At 34.8% G+C, this 15077-nt stretch overlaps 4 protein-coding genes across 4 annotated transcripts; all 4 read right to left on the bottom strand.

Annotated features, from left to right (window-relative positions):
- Window positions 1-3226: 3226 nt before the first annotated feature.
- LOC133330472 (larval cuticle protein 65Ag1-like) lies at window positions 3227-3670 on the bottom strand. Its single transcript, XM_061538909.1, has 2 exons — window positions 3545-3670; window positions 3227-3425 (listed from the first exon to the last, which is right to left on the bottom strand). The coding sequence occupies exons 1-2, from the start codon at window positions 3655-3657 to the stop codon at window positions 3227-3229; spliced, it is 312 nt and encodes a 103-aa protein (XP_061394893.1). The 5' UTR covers window positions 3658-3670.
- A 3424-nt stretch (window positions 3671-7094) lies between these two features.
- On the bottom strand, window positions 7095-7495 carry LOC133330471 (larval cuticle protein 65Ag1-like). Its single transcript, XM_061538908.1, has 2 exons — window positions 7383-7495; window positions 7095-7293 (listed from the first exon to the last, which is right to left on the bottom strand). The coding sequence occupies exons 1-2, from the start codon at window positions 7493-7495 to the stop codon at window positions 7095-7097; spliced, it is 312 nt and encodes a 103-aa protein (XP_061394892.1).
- A 2406-nt stretch (window positions 7496-9901) lies between these two features.
- On the bottom strand, window positions 9902-10347 carry LOC133330433 (larval cuticle protein 65Ag1-like). Its single transcript, XM_061538866.1, has 2 exons — window positions 10235-10347; window positions 9902-10100 (listed from the first exon to the last, which is right to left on the bottom strand). Exons 1-2 carry the CDS (start codon window positions 10345-10347, stop codon window positions 9902-9904), a joined length of 312 nt encoding a protein of 103 aa, XP_061394850.1.
- A 1787-nt stretch (window positions 10348-12134) lies between these two features.
- LOC133330467 (larval cuticle protein 65Ag1-like) lies at window positions 12135-12578 on the bottom strand. The gene is made up of 2 exons (XM_061538905.1): window positions 12453-12578; window positions 12135-12333 (listed from the first exon to the last, which is right to left on the bottom strand). The coding sequence occupies exons 1-2, from the start codon at window positions 12563-12565 to the stop codon at window positions 12135-12137; spliced, it is 312 nt and encodes a 103-aa protein (XP_061394889.1). The 5' UTR covers window positions 12566-12578.
- Between the last annotated feature and the right edge of the window lie 2499 nt (window positions 12579-15077).

The raw sequence follows: 15077 nt of genomic DNA, 5'->3' as shown, positions 1-15077 counted from the left end.
AACCAGAATTTGCCAAATAACATAGTTTAAGTTGATGATATGAAGAAAAACAAAACTGTTTTGTGATTATACTGATCTGGTGCAAAATACGGATCTGGTTTTATATTGACGTCACCGACTTTTGTCATTTCATTGTGTTTCTGTTAATGTTATGCCTAGGCATTAGAGTTTTTTTCTGAGCCTTCAGAAAATTTGTTAAATGAATACTTTAATAAAATCCGATGTTTATGTGTATATAAATATGTTTACACTTCAATATATCTCAATGTCTTGACCTAGCCGCAAATTTTTAGTATTTTAAAGGTGTTTAGCAACACCTCCCAAGTGGCTGTGAGTTGGCATTCCGGATTTTTCTTCACGTTTTTGACAAACCACGAGGTTAAAATACATCTTTGCGGTAAAGTATAAAAACATTACCGCTCCATTTATGGTATTTCGAAAATTTTAGTCGCATTCCCCACCGAATTGGCTGGATATTGGAACACCGGATGAAAAAATACTTTTTCCGTGAACATTTCACGACATGTTTTTAAATATTTTCATTGCCGTTGGAGTCTCTAACCCAATTTTCCATTCGAGTTTCTGCAATATGGTTTTTAAGTTTTAGAGAGCAAAAACAAAATACCAGCGAACAGTTTACAATGATGTAGCCTCCAGGTTACGGTCCGAACATGACGCCTTTACTTCTTTTTTTTATTTTCTAGCATCTTTAAAAGTGTCACCAAAATTTCCATAAAATATTCCACGTTTGTGATTTCATTTGCCCTTAAAAATATTTTTTATACAGTTAACGTGTGTGATGGTCCCTAAAAATTATTCATTACAAAATGGTACCTGAAAATTATTGATAAAAAACACAGTAGTGATTGTCCCTGATACTATATTCTTTAAAAAAATCCACGCTTGGAAGTATTTAAAAAATTGTCCTCTTGAAAAAACTGAGAAAACTGTCCTGCAGAATATTCTTCAAAAAATCCACGCCTAGAATGGAATCTTAAAAATATTCTATAAACAAGCCACGTCCAAAATACTATACTGTGTACAATTTCAGACCACTATCTTTAATATTGCGATCTCTATCGTGATTGCAATAGACATATCAAGAATATATACTTTATGGTGGTGAATATTTCGAGGTGTTGCAAACGGAATGACAAATTTAATATACTAGGCGGAGTGTATATTAAATTTGTCATTCCGTTTGTGGTAGAGGTTATTAAAAGTAGGAAAATTATTTTGGTCCTGAAAAACATATTCTAAGCCAGTGAGCGGAGCAGTATAGTCGGACGAGGCCGACAATATGATACTCTACACATCTATTAAGGAAACTTAATTTTCTACGGTTCTGTATTCTGAGTCTGCCAAAATATCGCGATATTTGCACCCTCTTGAACGACTTTATGTCAACATCTCCACTTTCTTAGCCTGGCATATTTTCCAAATCTTGTATTTGGTCCGATCCCCTTCACTGTGTAAAATATGTGAGGTTTTGCATATAATAATGGCCCCCAGAGCGACTAGAAAATCTGACAAAAATAACCGAAAATTGTAGACGTCGTACTTGATCAGAACCGGAACTTCATGTATAATTTCAATGTGAGCATGGCGACTTTTCCGCTCTCTAGTGGGGCAATAGTAATACTAAACAATAACTCCCACATACAACAATAAATCGGTTTTAATTTAAAGGTCAACCAGAATATGTCAAATTACACATAAAAGTCTGGCTCCATTAGACCCGCCAAATATCGATTTTTATCTTTATCAAAACATGCATGCTTATTCATTGGATTGAAGCCATTCTCTATTTGTGATTTTCGGTTCATAAGTACGGCGTCTGGAGCGAGCCGGATAAAAATTATGTATTTGTTCCATTTCATCCTCTAAATATTAAAGGATAACTTCCAAAAACAATTGAGGTCTTATTCGGCCCTAAGCTGACCCACAGCAAAATTTCGAGACAATTGGTTGATAACTGTAGCCTGCGTGGTATTTACAAATTACAATGGACAGCTAGTCGAGATATGACGATTGGCATACTTAAAACTGGACCAATAGTCATTAAAAATTCACGCTTGGTTGATTTTTGGAAACATTCCCTATAGGATAACACATCGTTCTTTTTTTTAAACAAAACATTTTTTATTAACTAAAAATAGACCTTAGGTTCGACGGGCAAATGTTCACCTTGGGGTTGGAAACCGTTTTCATCGGCAACATAGGTGACGGTGTAGGTTTCGCCATCATCAGCAACGAAGGAGTAGGAACCACGGACTGTGTGGTGTAAAGTACTGATCTGGTTTCATATTGACGTCACCGACAGTTGTCATTTCATTGTCTTTCTGTTAATGTTGTGCCGCGGGATTAGACGTTTTTTCTGAACGTTTATAAAATTGGTTAAATAAATATTATATATATAATAAAATAAAGTTTATAATATAAAATAATGTTTATGTATGCTTACACTTCCTCCTATATCACTATATCTCCATGTGTTGACCTAGCCCCCATATAAAGGTCCAATTAAATTTTTAATACTTTAAAGGTTTTAGCCACACATCCCAATCGAAGTTTCTGTGAGGTGGCATTCCGGGGTTTTCCACGTTTTTGACAAAACGCCAGCCTCCAGTATTTTTTCAATATGCAAAAAAAAAATATACCAATATAGGTCAATATGCCATTCCTCAACGAATTGGCTGTAAAATGGAACTCTGAGTTCCTGGTGAACAAAAAATTTTCCCCAGAGTTTTTAATTTTTCAACCTGAGTTTCTGAAATTTTCCAAATTGAGTTTTTGAATTTACAATGATATAGCCTGCAGATTACAGTCCCGAACTAATCGTTGATTTCTTTATAATTTTGGTAGCTTCATAAGAGCCGATAAAATATCCATAAAATAATCGCCTGTTTTGGTTTCATTGGTTCTTTAAAATATTATTTTTAACAGTAAACTCTTGTGATGATCTCTAAAAAAATATTCTTTTCAAAATGGTACATGAAAATATTCTTAAACAAATGCACTCATGTCATGGTCTCTATTTAAAAATACATGCCGGCAAATGTATAGGCAACATATTCTAACAAATTCACGCTTTCCTATACAAAATTTATTTTATATTTTTCATCCCCTGCATGTAAGTCCAATATTTGATAAAATAACAAATCGGTGTTTTTTTTGTTAAAAACAAAACATGTTTTTTATTAAATAAATAAATAACAACGACAGCTTAGGCTTCAGGGCCGACGGGCAAATGGGCACCTTGGGGTTGGAAACCATTTTCATCAGCGACATAGGTGACGGTGTAGGTTTGGCCATCATCAGCAACGAAGGAGTAGGAACCACGGACAGCAATGGCTTCTTGTTCGGTACCGACGTAGTTCAATTTACCTTCAGCTTCAGTTTTGCTGCCATCACTGGTTTCGGAACTGTTGGAAGGAAGGAAAAAAGTTATTTTTAGTTTAATATGCCAATTATACCGTATGATTAATTCTAATTTAATTGTAAATCTTATTTTTTAATTATCTTTGTTTGTTTTACTACTTACACATATTTGAAAGATTCAGGACCAACTTCAGATTCGCTTCTGACAATTTCAACATCAGCGGGGGCGGCCAAAGCCAAGGCGAAGAGAGCAGCGAAAACAATGATGAATTTCATGGTGTCGGTTTGTTGAGTTACTACAGTTGAGTGATACAATTCGACAAGTGGCGTTCAACATTTATACTAATTTGATGTGGTTCTGAACATTTTGCATCTTTTCGAAGATGGAATTCATGTTTCATGGGTCAACTAGTCTAGTAAATCCAATTTATGAGTAGAACCAGAATTTGCCAAATAACATAGTTTAAGTTGATGATATGAAGAAAAACAAAACTGTTTTGTGATTATACTGGTCTGGTGCAAAATACTGATCTGGTTTTATATTGACGTCACCGACATTTGTCATTTCATTGTGTTTCTGTTAATGTTATGCCTAGGCATTAGAGTTTTTTTCGGAGCCTTCAGAAAATTGGTTAAATGAATACTTTAATAAAATCTGATGTTTATGTGTATATAAATATGTTTACACTTCAATATATCTCAATGTCTTGACCTAGCCGCCAATTTTTAGTATTTAAAAGGTGTTTAGCAACACCTCCCAAGTGGCTGTGAGTTGGCATTCCGGATTTTTCTTCACGTTTTTGACAAACCCCGAGGTTAAAATACATCTATGCAGAAAAGTATAAAAACATCACCGCTCCATTTATGGTATTTCGAAAATTTTAGGCGTATTCCCCACCAAATTGGCTGGATATTGGAACACCGGATGAAAAAATACCTTTTTCGTGAACATTTCACTACGTGTTTTTAAATATGTTCATTGCCATCGTCCCGCTGAATGTTCGTTACGTTGAAGTCTCTAGCCCAATTTTCCACTCGAGTTTCTGTAATTTGGTTTTTATGTTTTACAGAGCACAAAAAAATACCAGCGAACAATTTACAATGACGTAGCCGCCAGGTTACGGCCCCGAACTTAACGACGCCTTTACTTGTTTTTTTTGTTTTATTTTCTAGTAGCCTTAAAGCTTTCCATAATATATTCAACGTTTGTGGTTTCATTTGCCCTTAAAAATATTTTTTATACAGTTAACGTGTGCGATGGTCCCTAAAAATTATTCTTTAGAAAATTGTACCTGAAAATTATTGATAAAAACACAGTAGTGATTGTCCCTGTTACTATATTCTTTAAAAAATCCACGCTTGGAAGTTCTTGAAAAAACTGAGAAAACTGTCCTGCAGAATATTCTTCAAAAAATCCACGCCTAGAATGGAATCTTAAAAATATTCTATAAACAAGCCACGTCCAAAATACTATACTGTGTAAATTTTCAGACCTCTATCTTTAATATTGCGATCTCTATCGTGATTGCAACAGACAGATAAAGTATGTATACTTTATGGGGTGAATATTTCTAGGTGTTGCAAACGGAATGACAAATTTAATATACACTCGGCCTAGTGGTAGAGGTTATTAAAAGTAGGAAAATTATTTTGGTCCTGAAAAACATATTCTAAGCCAGTGAGCGGAGCTGTATAGTCGGACGAGGCCGACAATATGATACTCTACACATCTACCAAGAAAATTTAATTTTCTACGCTTCTGTATTCTGAGTCTGCCAAAATATCGCGATATTTGCACCCTCTTGAACGATTTTAGGTCAACATCTTCACTTTCTAACCCTGGTATTTGGTCCGACCCCCTTCACTGTGTAAAATATGTGAGGTTTTGCATATAATAATGGCCTCCAGAGCGACTAGAAAATCTGACAAAAATAATCGAAAATTGTAGACGTCGTACTTGATCATAACCGGAACTTCATGTATAATTTCAATGTGAGCATGGCGACTTTTTCGCCCTCTAGTGGGGTAATAGTAATACTAAACAAAAACTCCCACATCCGGTACTACTAAACAATAACTCCCACATACAACAATAAATTGGTATTAATTTAAAGGTCAACCAATCCTCTCGGATATACTACCAACCCCTGCATATCCTTTGGAAGTACACATATACGCCACAGAATATGTCAAATTTTACATAAAAGTCTGGCTCCATTAGACCCGCCAAATATTGACTTTTATCCTTATCAAAACATGCATGCTTATTCTTTGGATTGAAGCCATTCTCCATTTGTGATTTTCGGTTCATAAGTACGGCGTCTGGAGCGACCCGGATAAAAATTATGTATTTGGTCCATTTCGTCCTTTAAATATTAAAGGATAATATCCAAAAGCAATAGAGGTCTTATTCGGCCCTAAGCTGACCCACAGCAAAATATCGAGGAAATTGGTTGATAACTGTGGCCTGCGTGGTATTTACAGATTACAATGGACAGCTAGTCGAGATATGACGATTGGCATACTTAAAACTGGACCAATAGTCATTAAAAATTCACGCTTGGTTGATTTTTGAAAACATTCCCTATAGGATAACACATCGTTCTTTTTTTTAAACAAAACATTTTTTATTAACTAAAAATAGACCTTAGGTTCGACGGGCAAATGTTCACCTTGGGGTTGGAAACCGTTTTCATCGGCAACATAGGTGACGGTGTAGGTTTCGCCATCATCAGCAACGAAGGAGTAGGAACCACGGACTGTGTGGTGTAAAGTACTGATCTGGTTTCATATTGACGTCACCGACAGTTGTCATTTCATTGTCTTTCTGTTAATGTTGTGCCGCGGGATTAGACTTTTTTCTGGACGTTTATAAAATTGGTTAAATAAATATTATATATATAATAAAATAAAGTTTATAATATAAAATAAAGTTTATGTATGCTTACACTTCCTCCTATATATCTCCATGTGTTGACCTATCCCCCATATAAAGGTCCAATTAAATTTTTAATACTTTAAAGGTTTTAGCCACACATCCCAATCGAAGTTTCTGTGAGGTGGCATTCCGGGGTTTTCCACGTTTTTGACAAAACGCCAGCCTCCAGTATTTTTTCAATATGCAAAAAAAAAATATACCAATATAGGTCAATATGCCATTCCTCAACGAATTGGCTGTAAAATGGAACTCTGAGTTCCTGGTGAACAAAAAATTTTCCCCAGAGTTTTTAATTTTTCAACCTGAGTTTCTGAAATTTTCCAAATTGAGTTTTTGAATTTACAATGATATAGCCTGCAGATTACAGTCCCGAACCTAACGACGCTATCACTTGTTTTTTATAATTTTGGTAGCTTCAAAAGAGCCGATAAAATATCCATAAAATAATCGCTTGTTTTGGTTTCATTGGTTCTTGAAAATATTATTTTTTAACAGTAAACTCTTGTGATGATCTCTGATAAAATATTCTTCTCAAAATGGTACCTGAAAATATTCTTAAACAAATGCACTCTTGTCATGGTCTCTATTTAAAAATACATGCCGGCAAATGTATAGGCAACATATTCTAACAAATTCACGCTTTCCTATACAAAATTTATTTTATATTTTTCATCCCCTGCATGTAAGTCCAATATTTGATAAAATAACAAATCGGTGTTTTTTTTTTGTTAAAAACAAAACATTTTTTATTAACTAATTAAATAACAACGACAACTTAGGCTTCAGGGGCAACGGGCAAATGGGCACCTTGGGGTTGGAAACCATTTTCATCAGCGACATAGGTGACGGTGTAGGTTTGGCCATCATCAGCAACGAAGGAGTAGGAACCACGGACAGCAATGGCTTCTTGTTCGGTACCGATGTAGTTCAATTTACCTTCAGCTTCAGCTTTGCTGCCATCACTGGTTTCGGAACTGTTGGAAGGAAGGAAAAATTATTTTTAGTTGAATATGCCAAACCTTTCGAGAGATTACATTTAATTGTAATTATTTCTTCTACTTACACATATTTGAAAGATTCAGGTCCAACTTCAGATTCGCTTCTGACGATTTCAACATCAGCGGGGGCGGCCAAAGCCAAGGCGAAGAGGGCAGCGAAGACAATGATGAATTTCATGGTGTCGGTTTATTGAGTTACTACAGCTGAGTGATACAATTCGACGAGTGGCGTTCAACATTTATACCAATTTGAGATGTGATTCAAAATATTTTGCATATTTTCGAAGATGGAAAGAATGATCGTCATGAATAAAATCGTCATCTAAAACCAGAATTTGCAAAAAAAAAAAAAAAAAAAAAAAATAGTTTAAGTTGATGGCATGATAATGACACACATGAACGTTGATGATATGAAGAAAAACAAAACGGTGTGGTGATTATACTGACCTGGTGCAAACACTGATCTGGTTTCATACTGACGTCGCGAAAGTTATCATTTCATTGTCTATCTATTAATGTTGTGTCTCGGTATTAGACGTTTTTTCCTGGGCGTTTAAAAAATCGGTTAAATGAATAATATATATTTAAAAAAAAACCGTTGTTTGTCTGTCCATAAAATAATCCCCGTTTAAATATTCTTTAAACATTCCACGCCTGTAGTGGTCCTTTAAAAATATTCTTTAAACATTCCAGGCCTGTAGTGGTCCTTGAAAAATATTCTTCAACCAATCCATGCCTGTGGTGGACGGGGCCGACCATACGAGTCTGGACTATAATTCGCGACATACAGCACCTCTTCCTTACACTGACACATTTTAGGAATATTACTAATATTCAGTACAGTCCTTTTAATTACTTGTCCAAATTCCCTTCATCGTGGGTTGTGTTGTGATGTTCGGTTTATAATTGTGGCCTATAGGACGATCAAAAAAAAAAAAAAAACAAATTAAGTTTTCGGCCCATTTCATGCCAAAATTATTATCTTATCATCACCGAAAATTGTAGGCGTTGTCCTTGACCATAACTGAAAACTCATGGAACATTTCAAATCGATCAGCGCTATATTTCCGTCCTCCAGTGTGGTACTGGATTACTAAATAATATCTGATTACGAGACACCTGTAAATATTTACGTGAAACTCCCACATCCAAGTATATACGACAATATAATTGGTATCAATTTAAAGGTCAACCACTCCTCTTGGATATACTATCAACTTCTCGGGTCTATATCTTACAGGCGTATATATTTAACGCCAAAGAATAGAACCACTTTAACCCACTAAATATTGACCGATCTTTATCAAAAAAGGACATGCTCATTCTTTGTCCACATCCCCTTCTCCATGTGACATTTCGTGATGTTCGAGCCATAATTGCGGCACTGGAGCGTCCTTCTGGTCGCTCCATACAAAAATAAAGTTTTTGGTCCATTTCATCCCCTAAATATGAACCGATCTTTACAAAAAACAATAGGGTCTTTATTGGCCAGAACCCACCCTGCATGAAAAATTTCATGAAGATTGGTCCATAATTGTGGCCTCTATCGTGTTTACAAATTATAATGGACAGGGGACGGACGGACGCACATGCCTAGATTGACTCAGCTAGTCGAAATATGACGATCGGTATAAGGTGGGTCTAGGACCAATATTTCTCAGCGTTACAAACACTTGGGGCTGCACAAAGCTATAATACCCTGACAACATTGTTGTGTACGGTATAAAAATGGTCGCTGAAAAATAGTCTTGAAAAAATCCAGATATATAATGGTCCCTGAAAATATTTCTTAGAACGAACCACGCATGCAATGTTCACAGAAAATGATTCTTCATTGTTTAAGGTTTAATTTATTGAGCATCTATTTTATAAACGTTATAATTATGAAGAGTGTTAATAGAAGGAAGCAAAACTTAAGATTATATTGTGTTGTCAACATTTACAATTTAGTGTTTTCTTTGCTCCCGAGAAAACAATAATTTTGAGTACTAAAAAAAATCACAAAAAATCCAGGCCTGTAATGGTGCCTGAATAAAATTCTTTAAAGTATCCATGCATTTAATGGCACATAAAAATATTCTTAACAAATCCACGCTTGAGGGTCCCTGGACAAAACATGATTTTTATAACTCACGCATGTGGTGTTTCTTGGAAATAAAGATATTTAAAAAAAATCTGAATTAGTAATGGCCCCTCAAAATATTCTTCAAAAAATCCACGCCTGTAATGAACACTTAAAAATATTCTTTAGATAATCCACCATATAGACAAATATTCCTTGAGAAATTCCTTTGAAAAATATTCTTTAAACAGTCCATGCATATAATGGCACCTGAACATATTCAGTAAAATATTTACGCCTGTAATGGACCGAAACCGAAAAATATGCTTTAGAAAATCCACGACCGTAATTGACCCTATCAATATTTAACGATTTCATTCTTGATTGGTCCCTGGAAAATATTTCTCATGCATAATATATTTTCTTATTTATCTTCCCCTGTATGTAAGTACAATAACAAATTGATTTTCTTTTGTTAAAAACAAAACTTTTTTTATTAACTAATTAAATAACAACTACAACTTAGGCTTCAGGGGCAACGGGCAAATGGGCACCTTGGGGTTGGAAACCATTTTCATCAGCAACATAGGTGACGGTGTAAGTTTGGCCATCATCAGCAACGAAGGAGTAGGAACCACGGACAGCAAGGGCTTCGACTTCAGTACCAACATTTTTCAATTCACCTTCAGCTTGCACATTGCTGCCATCACTGGTTTCGGAACTGTTGGAAGGAAAGAAGGAAGTATGAATTATTTTAGTTAAATATACCAATTCTCCCGAGTGATTAGATTAAATTATAATTTTTAGTTTAAATTATTTATTTATATATTTTTTTTTTTTTGGTTTACTACTTACACATATTTGAAAGATTCAGGACCAACTTCAGATTCGCTTCTGACAATTTCAACATCGGCAGGGGCGGCCAAAGCCAAGGCGAAGAGGGCAGCGAAAACAATGATGAATTTCATGGTGTCGGTTTGTTGAGTTACTACAGCTGAGTGATACAATTCGTCGAGTGGCGTTTACAATTTATACCAATTTTGTCATTCTAAATATTTTACATATTTTCAAATTTAAAATTTATATTCGATGGGTCAACTGCTTGTGTAATGAGTAGAACCATCACTATTGTAGTATAGAGTTGGGTCAAGTTTGAAAACCAGAATGAAACCTGATCAGTAATTTGCATTTTAAAGAGTACACGGTTTTTGATCAATATTCGTGCCGAAAAAACAAACAAAAGTTATTCATTATATCTTTATCTTAACATAGGTCATGTTTCTTGTTCTTACCATAGTTCTTACCAACTATGGTAATTTTTACAGAGGATAGATAAATTATTAGTGGAAAATTTACAATGATATAGCCTCCATGTTACAGTTCCGAACGTAACTACTCATTTACTTGTTTTTTTTTTTTTTGTTATTTGAATTTTGCCTTGTAAGGCAGTGATAATTTCAAAGTAATTTTAAGTGATTATTTATACCCTTTTGAGTCGAGCTTGATGATCTAAGTTTTGCAATGAAAAGGAAAGCCAGGAGAAGAACCTACGTACCCACCATTATGCGACGTGTTTCGCCGTTGGTTAAGCGGCTCATCAGGCATATTGGGCTATGTGGCTTTACAAAGGTCTACGTTGATAACTTGTATTTATTCCGCCCTGATGCGAAACTTGCATATGCGAATTAAATTTAAAATTTTCAAAGCCGACAAAATGTCCAAAAAATAATCCCCTGTTTGAGTTTCATTTTTCTTTAAAAATATTATTTTTTAACAGTCAACGCTTGTGATGGTCTCTGAAAAACTATTCTTTTCAAAATGGTACCTGAAAAATATTCTTAAACAAATGCATTACTGTCATGGTCTCTGAGTATTTAAAAAAACCTCGCCTGTAATTGTCCCTGAAAAATATTCATTAAACAATCCACACTTAGGGGTCCCTGAAACACATTATTTAAACAATCCACTGTGGTGGTCCTTAAAAATATCCACGACTGTAACGGTTTCTGAGAAATATATTTACAGACATCATCGACTGAGGTGGTCCCTGAATAAACATTCTATAAAAAATAAAGGCCATTATTGGTGCCAAAAAATAGTTCTATAAAAATGCCACAATCCACGCCAGTGGTGGTCCTGGAAAAACATTGTTTAAACATTCAATGCCTGTGGTTGTCCTATAAAAATATTGTTTAAAATTCAATGCCTATGGTTGTCCTTTAAAAATATTCTTTAAACAATCCACACCTGTGGTGGTCCTTGAAAAATATTATTTCATATTCTAATAGGGTCTAAAAAATTCTTTGAAATTTCCACGCCTGTGATGGTCTCTAATATATATTCTTTGAAAAAATCCAGGCCTTCAATGATCCCTAAAACATATTCTTTAAACTATCCATGCATGCAATGACACCTGAACATTCTCATTAAAAAATCCATGCATTTAATGACCTCCGAAATGGTCCCTGAAATATATTCCTCAACAAATCTTGGCTTGTAATGGTACCGAATGTAAGAAAAATTCCGTGTATAAAAAATCTACAGTATATAAAATGGTACCGGAAAATATTATTTAAAAAAATATAGGCATTTTATGGTTTTAGAAACAAATTCTAATAAATCCAGATTAGTCTTTGAAAAATTAGGGTTTCTCATCCCCTGCATGTATTTATGTCCAATATTTAGTAAAATAACAAATCAATTTTATTTTGTTAATAACAACATTTTTATTAACTAATTATATAACAAGGACAACTTAGGCTTCAGGGGCAACGGGTAAATGGGCACCTTGGGGTTGGAAACCATTTTCATCAGCAACATAGGTGACGGTGTAGGTTTGGCCATCATCGGCGACGAAGGAGTAGGAACCACGGACAGCAAGGGCTTCGACTTCAGTACCAACATTTTTCAATTCACCTTCAGCTTGAACATTGCTGCCATCACTGGTTTCGGAACTGTTGGAACGAAAAATTATTTTTAGTTAAATATGCCAATTCTCTCGAGTGATTAAATTAAATTATAATTTTTAGTTTAAATTATTTATTTAAATTTTTTGTTTTGGTTTACTACTTACACATATTTGAAAGATTCAGGACCAACTTCAGATTCGCTTCTGACAATTTCAACATCGGCAGGGGCGGCCAAAGCCAAGGCGAAGAGAGCAGCGAAAACAATGATGAATTTCATGGTGTCGGTTTGTTGAGTTACTACAGCTGAGTGATACAATTCGACTAGTGTCGTTTACAATTTATACCAATTTTGTGATTCTAAATATTTTACATATTTTTAAATTTAAAATTTATATTCCACGGGTCAACTGCTTGTGTAATGAGTAGAACCATCACTATTGTTGTATAGAGTTGGGTCAAGTTTGAAACCAGAATGAAACCTGATCAGTAATTTGCATTTTAAAGAGTATACGGTTTTTGATCAATATTCGTGCAGAAAAAAAAGAAACAAAAATTATTCATTACTAGCGGGCCCGGCAAACGTTGTCTTGCCTAACAATATTGTTGATGTATAATTTTCGGCAGTTTAGGTTGTTTTTATACCCTCCATCATAAGGTGATTTGTATATATTTTTGTAACATCTTGATATTTATCAGAGCACACATAGGGTAACATTACAAAACTGAATTTGATGTTTATGAGTGAGTTTTGTTGCTCCCTCCACGATTTAAGATATAAATTTTATATTTGCACATACATTTGTATTACTCATAAGATGGCTTAGCGTTGTCCTGGTGAAACACGACACCTCCCCTGTTGGCCAATTCTGGTCAATTGCTATCTTCAAACGGTACAGTTGTTGGCAGTAGAGATCAGAATTTAGCGTTTGGCCATATGAAAGCAACTCATAATATACAATCCCCTTCCAGTCCCACCAAATGCATAGCCGAACCTTCCTGGTCGTTAGTCCTGGTTTGGTCACCGTTTGAGGTGCTTCACCGCTCTTTGACCACAATCTTTTTTGCATAGGGTTATCGTATGTGATCCATTTCTCATTTCCAGTCACCATCCGTTTATAAAAATTAGAGTATCTCATTCCGTTTGGTCAAGGCTTCGCAGATGGAAATTCGATCCATTCCATTTTTTCTGTTAATTGGTGAGGCACCCAAAAATTGAGCTTCTTTTTGAATCCAGCTTTGTCTGAATGGTTTAATTTTTAGCTCCTGGACGATGTTACGACATACCTGTAAAATTCGATCGTTCCACCGGTCTAATGGATTTCTTTTTCCCAAACCTAATATTAGGGATACTTATTGGGCAGAAATTCTCCCTAATTAGAATTTTCCATATTGACTCAAGTATTCGGATATCCCCATTTAACGGCATTCCTTAATATCCGGTATTTGGCTGCAATGTTATGTTCGCCCAAGCTTTCAAATATCCCCCATGTAATAGTAATCCACCTTTTTCGATACTGTGGGGGATTTGGGCACGTTTGGTTGTGTATTCGGTAGAATGAATCGTACTGAAATTGTCAATATTGGTTAAATCTTTAGGGTACCCACAATATTCGGTACTTTGAGGAGTTCGGTATTTTAGGGAGTGTTTCAGCCGAAGTGCTGTAATGTTTTATTTTGGATGAAGAAAACCTGTTTACAAAAAATTATCAATATTGGTGCAAATTGGTCCGGGTAGCCCTATATATTGATATACATATAATGATATACTCTTATTGTTCGGTATTTTCTCATGTGGTATTAGTATATATCCATACCCATTGTAGTATCGTATGTCATTCATATCATATATCATTCCGTGATATTGAAAGGGTAAAACACATTTGCGGAAACATTTCTATTCAGGACCAAATTTTGTATAGCTCCTACATACGGGTCCCACGCCATTTTCGGTTTTGTAAAGAATTTGACGGAATGGATGGATCATGGATTTGGCTTAATGTAATAAAAAGGCGCAATACATATTTCCCGTTTAATTTTCAGTATGTTGAAGTTCTTACCCCCCGTTTTCCACCATATAATGGTACATTTTAGGTACTTCAATAACAACATGTTCCTATGTTCCTATTATTATTATTTTCAAGAAGAATAATCTAGGGCATGTGTCTTAGAATCAGAACTCTTTTCTGAATCTTCAGATTTTCATCCTTGCATTTGTCCCAAAATATACGTGAATTTCATGGAAGACGTGTACATACAATGATCGCGTATACTTCTCAATTATTGTTTTGCATTCTTAGAAAAAAAGTTTCATTACAATGTCAATTGAATAAAATAAAATATTTTGAAAATTTTCAATATTTGAAAAATGAATATTTGTTTTCAAAATATTTTTTTTTTCATAATATTTTTTTTTTGCAAATTTTTTGCGGTTTTTAAACCTTCCCTGAAGCTCCACGAACATTTCAAGACTAAGATCAGAAAAATCCGTTCAGCCGTTCTCGAGTTTTAGCGAGACTAACGAACAGCAATTCATTTTTATATATATAGATATCTTTATAATTATCAGTGTTTATCCATTTAGTCACCATGCCCATAACATAGTTCTTACCAACTATGGTAATTGTCACAGAGCATAGATAAATTACTAGTGGAAAATTTACAATGATATAGCCTCCATGTTACAGTTCCGAACGTAGCTACTCCTATACTTGTTATACCCTTCACCACACTGTGGTACAGGGTATTATGTCTTTGTGCATATGTTTGTAACAGGCAAAAGGAATCGAGAT

The sequence above is a fragment of the Musca vetustissima genome, unplaced genomic scaffold (genome assembly GCF_032173495.1).
Source record: "Musca vetustissima isolate MV318-11 ecotype Yass unplaced genomic scaffold, APGP_CSIRO_Mvet_v1 utg10841, whole genome shotgun sequence".
NCBI lineage: Eukaryota > Metazoa > Arthropoda > Insecta > Diptera > Muscidae > Musca > Musca vetustissima.
This window is presented reverse-complemented; position numbering and strand designations above follow the sequence as displayed.